Source organism: Neopsephotus bourkii, unplaced genomic scaffold (genome assembly GCF_033783945.1).
Source record: "Neopsephotus bourkii isolate Nb327-2 ecotype Australia unplaced genomic scaffold, CSIRO-AGI_Nbou_v1 NB_168, whole genome shotgun sequence".
NCBI lineage: Eukaryota > Metazoa > Chordata > Aves > Psittaciformes > Psittacidae > Neopsephotus > Neopsephotus bourkii.
In genome coordinates this window covers 9,974,564-9,982,230 of record NW_026900684.1, presented here as the reverse complement: position 1 = coordinate 9,982,230, position 7,667 = coordinate 9,974,564, and the positions used below count along the sequence as shown (strand labels likewise).

The window sequence follows — 7,667 nt, the reverse complement described above, 5'->3', positions numbered from 1 at the left end:
ACCATCTATTATGTCTTCACAGAATCACCTATTACAGGTTCAGCATCTCCTCCAGACTAATGTAATGTAGTTTATTGTCCACTCACATTACCCATGACATAAACATTAGGCCGGCTTTTTCCCCTTCCCATGTGTTAGAGATGCATATATTAATACATAATATGCTTTGTATTAACACCATATTTCACCTGCTGGTTTCATTATCCTGTCACTTCAGGCTGCAGGCTGGCTTTGCAGTTCTCTGCTGTTAGCTCTTGCCTTTCTTGCAGCACCATTCACTGCTTTTTTCCAAGCCACTGATGTACATATTAAGCAGTCATTAGTCATGAACCCCATCTCCCAGAACAATTTATGGGTTTTCATAAGTAATGATCCTCCACTGGTTAAACTGATGACTAATTCCTATTTTGTTCCTGTATTGTTAACCAGCTGCTTATCCCTGCAAGGCCTTCAATGACAAGTTATTTCTGAGTGGGCCAGACCAAACTCAAGTAGGCCAGAATTACTTGATCTCCTTTACCTCCATGTTCACTGGTTTCTTTGAAGAATATTTACATGTCTGTGGGACAGGATTTCCTCTGGTGAAACTGCCAGTCCTGTTTAGCCATTTGGACAACAACTCTCAGCGTACCATGGCTCCTACCAACCTGCCGTATGGCTATTACTGGTCTGAAGTTCCCCGTACCTCCACAGAATGCTTTCTAAAAATCAGTGTCATATTTGTGACCTTCCATTCATCTAGCACTAAGGCAATTTTAAGTGAAAAAATACAAAGTACAGTTCATAGTTCAGCCATTTCATCCTTAAGTTTCCTTAGAACTCTTGGATGAATACCATCTGTCCTGTCATTTTGTTTCAGAACCTTTTACACTTGGATTTGAGACAGATGCTCCACCATGCCTCTCCAATTAAAAATTGCTGTCATGAAAACTTCCTGCAGCTCCTCTACAAGGTTAAAAAAGAAAAAAGAAGTAGTTTTATTTTCCTGAAATCTTCTCTAGGCATTGCTACTTTATCTTGAGCTTCTACTGCCCTTAGGACAGCTTGGCAGGTCTCCTGGTTCTAATGTTGACTTGGTTTCAGCTGGGATAGAGTTAATTTTCTTCCTAGTAGCTGGTACAGCGCTGTGTGTTGGTTTGAGGACTAACATAATGTTGGTAACTGATGTTTTAGATGTTGCTGAGTGGTGCTTACACAGAGTCAAGGCCTTCTCTACTTCTCGCACCACCCCACCAGCAAGGAGGCACAAGAAGTTGTGAGGGGACACAGCCAGGACAGCTGACCCCCACTGACATACCATACTGTATGCACAGAAAGCAGGGCCACTGCATGGGAACAGGTTGGGCAGCAGCCTATTGGTGGTGAACAACTGTTTTCAATTTGCATCACTTGTTTCTCTTGTGTTTTAGTTCTCTCTCTGTTACTTACCTTTTCATACTTTTATTATCTGTGTCAACTCACAAGTTTTCTCACTTTCACCCTGCTGATTCTCACTTCCACTGGGGCGGGGAGCAAGGGAGCGGCTGGGTTGTGCTTGGTTGCTGGGTGGGGTTAAACAGATGTGTTTGTAAATTGTTATTAATCTGTCTGTTTTCTCAGGCTGCTCTGATGATCTTTTCCCCTGCCACACATTGCTGTGTCTGGCCTGCTGAGGTGCAGGTTTCTTCTGGTTTAGAAATAACTTTGACTTGTTAAAGACTGAGTTCCTACATTTGTTACTCTTTCATACCTGCTCTTTATCCACCTCAGTCTTACTTTTAGTGGTATTTTGGCTTGGTTCAACGGGTGGTATGCCTCTATGCTGGACCTTTAGTGCAATGTGATCAGTCTCCCTGATGCCTGCAACCATTTCAGGCATCGCTTTTAGTTTTTATTTGAGACAGACCTCCCAGTTCACCTCCAGTGAAAAGTTTCCAGTGAGTCATTTGTGAAGATTGTCCATATTGAACACGGATGTGAAAAACTAATTTGGCTTTTCTCCTGAGGCCTTATCTTTTCTGAACATTCCTGTTACACTTTGATCACTTATAGTCCTTTCCAGCACTAGCTCTTTCAGTGCTCACAGATGGGCATTCTCTGAACCCCCTGACCTGACATAGCGTACCTTTTAAAGCTTAATTTGAAAGTAGGAATTTCCACATGCTCTTTTCCATTTGCCTTTAATCTGTATTCAACATCCTTCTTATCAAAAGGACAAAATACTATTTTCTTCTTAAATTGCTGATTATCTTGAGTCATGACATCATTCCTGGTTGATAGATCAGCCTGATGCAGAGCTTTGCTGTGGCTTGCTGCAGCTCATGCTGATGTGGCATGCACCCAAAATGATCAGTGTAATGATGTGGGTCAGGCTAGCAGAGCTGTGTAATGGGCTATTTTTGCAATAGAGAGCGCTCTAGCAATCAAGATACATTTGTAAATGAGCTCACAATCAAAAGTAACCCACATCATGAAGACAGAGCACAGCAGAGTGGCAACATTAGGTGGTTCTGCACTGATTTGTGCAGAAGTTGTGCTGCAACAAAATTAGCCAATTAATGCTAAATGAAATAGAACCTAAAAGCCATTTTACCTCAGTGAGGAAAATATTAGGAGAGCTCCTTTATTCTGAATTACCTCTAGATGTGCTCTTATTCTGACACAGTATTTAAAATTCCATAAGCTGTGCAGCTTTCTAGGACACTTGAAGGGTTGTATTTTGTTTCAATTTAAAAATACTTGAGCAGAAGTAAAAAACATTTCATGTAATCAAATTAGCCAATTCACTCTGATGCTACTGCTCCACTGCAAAGGATTATTTAAATCTAATCAGAAAGACTCCTTGAAGCATTGCTGTTCTGTTTGGGGAAGGAGTCTGAGAGCTGAGGGGATGTGGTGGTGCATTTCTACAGGGAAACCTGAACAGAATATGCTGAAAAGGAAGGAGACCAGCATAGTCTCAGCTACATGCTATGACACAGGGAATTGCCTCTAGCTGGAAGAGGTTGAGTTAAGGATAAAGGTGCTCTAGGACTGCAAGCTCTCTGGCAAGAGAAAATGTTCTTCAGCACTGCAGGTACTGCACACAGACCTGCTGCAGACCTGCTGCCTCTCGCTGCCAGTTCACACCTGCGGCTTCCCAAAAGCTGAGCTTGCAAAACGGAGCCATTGATCCCACCTGTGCAGAGTATCTCCAGTGAGGCCAACACAGAAGGACAGCAGCCAGTTCTTCTGGTAGTACTGTAATTATCTACCTCAGAAGCAGGGTGGGGAGGAAAAAGCAACTCTGGCTTTCTGAAGCTTCCAAAGATTAGTACCTATATTAGTATGAAAATGGTTGCACTGCCTATACAGTTACCTTACTTCCATACTTTCAGGAATACACGGTGTTTATGTCCAGGCTCCTGCTTCAGAAAGTGCTACACTCTTATTAACCAACCACAGTGACATTCACCATGATTACAGTATGGAAACCACCTTTTACCTTACACATGCACAACGACTGTTAGCAGATTCTTCTCAGAAGTTGGTGGACCATAAGGAGAAAGTTAGAAAACAAAGTTGGAAACCTGCTCTTTATAGTACTTACTTTAGACATTAAATGCTTCCCATTGCTGGGCTTTCAAAGGCTTGGTAAAAGCCATTGCCTAGTATTTATCTGAGCAAACTAAACTTGTTCATTTAGCTGTGGCACCTCCCATTTCCCACTTGCAAACATAGTTAGGTATCTAGACTTTTAAACATACTAAAGGTTGAGTAAAAAAATCCCTGAAAACCAAGAAATTTTATGTGATGATACTGTTACCATCACAAACAGGAACATATCAGGAGCACATGTTCTTTACAAATGCTACCTCCTCCTCTTTTCTGCAGCAATCTATTGGCATGTGTGGAAATAACATTCCAACATTTTTCAAGCTGTTCTGCAAGCTGTGTATTTTATGAGAAGCCACTAATACTGGGGCCAGGGGAAGACAAAAGGAGCAGGGAACATCTGGAAAGACATACCTCTAACCACATCTGTCTAACAGCCAACGTTCCTGTTCTGGTATGGGCAGCAGAAAAGGCCTGTGGCCCTGAGCTCTAGGGGAAGAAGTTCCCAAGATTCACAATTGTCAGTGAATAGAAGGCAAAACTCAATGACCTGTGCTTCAGTAGCTTGGGAAAAACAATCCATGAATAATTATCAGCAACTTCAGTACTTGAAATCAATAGATTTTTTTTTTTCACTCACAAGGTGGTCTAAGTAAATGCTGGCATAAGGAAAACATCGACAGCAGCTAACGGTAGTAAATGTGGGAGAGAGTTGTGGCTTAAAAGGTTTATGCTCCTGTATAGACCCCAGGAGTCAATGGTCCCAGACACTTGCCAGTTCTGTGACAAGAGCAAGAACACAAAGCACTTCCCTGGACAGGGCTGCAGTGCTCTGGGGGCAGCCAGCCGCTCCAAAACATCAAGAATGCAACAATCATCATGTACAACATTTTATTACAAAACTGTTAAAAAAGTAATACAATGTAATATACTACAAAATATAAGATCAGCTATTAAGCTACCTCCTTTGTTTTACTTAGCTATAAAGAAACACCTGGCTGTCACTGAATTTTAACAAAACCATTAAATATGCAGAAACATTCCACAACTTTTTCTTTTTTTAACCAAACTGTAGCAGCCCTCAGCTACTACTTACATTAAAAATAGAGGTCTCCCTACAAAGAACCACATTACCTATACACAATTCTGTACAGATTTTTATACTGAAGCTAACAATGAGCTGCACTTGAGTTCACATTCTTAGCAAAATATTGGATTTTGAGCATAAATCTTTACAGCGGGACATTCATTTATTCCTCATCTTCATCTTCTTCCTCCTCTTCATCTTCTTCCTCCTCCTCCTCCTCTTCCTCTTCTGGTTCCGCTTTCTTCTTAGATCCTGCAGGCCTACCTGGGCCCTTTTTTCCTGTGTCGCTCTTGCTCTTGGCACGGTATGCTGCGATATCCTGTGAGAAAAATGCTGTTTAGTTGATGGTAACATAGTTCTGAAGACAAATCTGTACTGCTTCAGTAGTTTAATACCATTTTACTAGCAAACCAACTACGGAGTGTGCGGTAAAGCAGGGTTTCAGCCTTGAGACTTTCACACTTAAACCTTTTAGCAAGAAAGCACGTGACCTGGTCAGCTCAAGAATTTCATGACCACAGCAGTTTGGAGCATGACTCTGTAATTTACCAAGCAGGTGTTCTGTCTTCTGGAAGTAAAGCATCTTATGGGTAAAATCCCATGGCATGCAAAAAACACATCCAGATTCAATGCAAGGGGTTCCAGACACCTCACACCACACACCCTGCCCTCTGAACCCTGACAAGGGCTGACATAAAGATGTAGCTGAGCCCTACATGGTTTAGGTGGAAAACAAGTCACACATTCACCTCTACAACTTTAGCCATTATTTTATCACTTTCACTGTACCTTTTCATATTTTTCCTTTAATTTTGCAGCCTTCTGTTCATATGGCAGTTTGTCTTTGGCCGACTGTTCAGACCACATTTCACCTAATTTCTTTGCTGTATCTCCAATAGACAAGCCAGGATGATCATTTTTGATTTTTGGACGGTGTTCGGAACAGAAAAGGAAGAATGCAGATCTAAAACAAGAGACAGTGATTAAAGTTAAGTGCCAGCCTAGTAGAAATAATACTTTTTTCCTCTTTTTTTGGTCACAGAAACACTCACGGTGGTCTTTTAGGAGCATTGGGGTCCTTCTTCTTTCCCTTCTTCTCGCCTTTGGGAGGAACATAGTTCTTCATCTCCCTGTCATAACGAGCTTTGTCTCCTTTAGCCATTTCTTCAAACTTCCCTTTTTCCTTGCTAGACATTGTCTGCAGACACGTGGAGGAAAAAGCGTAAGATAAAAGCACCCGGTGACCCACTAACGCCTCAGCAGCAGCCGCCACCAGGGATCTTTTCCCAGCAGCCCGCAGGACAGGCGGGGGCCGGCCCGGCAGAGCTCAGCCCGGCCCGGCCCGGCTGTTCTCACCTTCCACCGCTCAGAGCACTTCCGCGAGAACTCGGCGAAGTTGACGGACGAGTCCGGGTGCTTCTTTTTGTGCTCCTCGCGGCAGGTCTGCACGAAGTAGGCGTACGAGGACATCTTGCCCCGCGGCTTGTTGGGGTCGCCTTTGCCCATGGCGCGGTCAGCGGAGGGTCCCTGACGGGGGCAACAGGAAAGTAGAGGCGGCCTGAGGGCGGGAGCAGCGCCGGGAGCCGCGCCTCCGGCCGCTCCCGCCTCTCTCTACCGGCGCTTCCCGCCCAAGCACACCCCCCACGGCCGCAGCCCCTCCCCCGCCGCCGACCTTGCTCCCGCCCGCCCGCCCCGCGGTCCATCCCGCTACCAGGCGCCTCCACCCGCCTCCCGCCGCTGCCGGCCCCCCCAGAGCCACCGCCTGCACTCCAGCCCTCCCTGGTGGGGCCGCCCTCCCCACCCGGCCGGCGGGATTCCTGCCTCACCCCTGGCCGCACAGCCCGCCTTGCCAACCCCGCACTCCTTCCGCGCCCAGGACAGGCGGCGGCGCTCCCGCCTCCCGTGCTCCCTCTCTCCTACCCTCCCGGAGCCCTCCCCGCTGCCCGGGATGAGTGGGGCCTTGCCTGTATGGATGACTTCGTTGGCTGCACGGAGTTGTACTCCCTCCGCGGCTACCGCTGAATGGTTTCCCAGCGGCGCACTTACAGCCTCTTGTTTTCCACAGCTCTACCCGCCACAGCAACTTGACCCGCGGCGCCTGAGAACCCGCCCCCTGCCACAGCAGATTGGCTACTGCACCGGTTCAAACTGCCTGCAGCCCCGCCCACTAGGGCCAGAGCTGCCTGGGATTCGCTGGCTGCTGTTCTGACGTCAGTAGCCGAGCAGTTCCTCGGCTAGGTCGAGCGCAGGGGGTCGTTAGCGCTCATACTCGTTGGAACCGGTTGGGGTGAGGATAGTGGAAGGGGCGGGACTTAGAGCGCTGGGCGGCGATTGGGGGAGAGGGACGGTTTAAAAAACCGCGGGGGCCCGCGCTATTGGCCGCTGGGGTCTGCGCGCGGTTTGATTGGGAGGAGCGGGAGGCTGTAGCGTGGTTTAAAAATACAAAGGGAGTGAGGAGGATGGTGGGGTGTGCTGAATCCGGGGTGAGTGGGGCCCAGGCCAGCCCTGCCGGCAGTGGAGGACAACTGTCCAGGTCTCGGCATGGCCGCCGGAGAGTGTAGGGTCCCATTAGCTTTTGTGCTTCTGTCCCGGAGAGTAGCTGGGGCGCGCCGCGCCGCGCAGGGGAGAGCCACCGTCGCTCACTCCCCTCGGGGCGGAGCGGTGGTCCCGGGGCATTCCGAGCCTGGCGAGCAGCAGCCGCCACAGCCGTAAAACTGTGCTCTAACTTCGGGTGAGCTACCCGAGCGAGGCCTGCTCCGAGGTGGTGATGGAAGGAACTCCCAGCCCCCAGCCGCCTTGTTGCGGGGTAACGGTTGGCGAGACTCGGGGTGCTGCCGGGGTGCCGGGACGGCTTGCAGCACCCGGCCATCAGAGAGGCCTGGTGTGGAGGGACTGCCTGCTCCTTCCGTTCTTGCTGGCAGGTCTGATGGAAGATGCCGCGGCGGGCTGTTGGGAAGGGAGAGTGTCGCCTTTCAGTGTTTTGTTCTTTCTGCAAAGGGAAAGCGGC

General features: G+C 47.7%; 1 protein-coding gene across 1 annotated transcript; it reads right to left on the bottom strand.

Annotated features, from left to right (window-relative positions):
- Positions 1-4,450: 4,450 nt before the first annotated feature.
- On the bottom strand, positions 4,451-6,264 carry HMGB2 (high mobility group box 2). The gene is made up of 4 exons (XM_061372499.1): positions 6,017-6,264; positions 5,713-5,858; positions 5,450-5,624; positions 4,451-4,979 (listed from the first exon to the last, which is right to left on the bottom strand). Exons 1-4 carry the CDS (start codon positions 6,164-6,166, stop codon positions 4,824-4,826), a joined length of 627 nt encoding a protein of 208 aa, XP_061228483.1. The 5' UTR covers positions 6,167-6,264; the 3' UTR covers positions 4,451-4,823.
- Between the last annotated feature and the right edge of the window lie 1,403 nt (positions 6,265-7,667).

Coding starts and splice junctions, on each gene's coding strand:
- HMGB2 (XM_061372499.1), bottom strand. CDS start 6,166: ATGGGCAAAGGCGACCCCAACAAGCCGCGGGGCAAGATGTCCTCGTAC. Junction 5,859..6,016: donor AGTGCTCTGAGCGGTGGAAG/GTGAGAACAGCC, acceptor ACGTGTCTGCAG/ACAATGTCTAGCAAGGAAAA. Junction 4,980..5,449: donor TAAAGGAAAAATATGAAAAG/GTACAGTGAAAG, acceptor TTTTTCTCACAG/GATATCGCAGCATACCGTGC.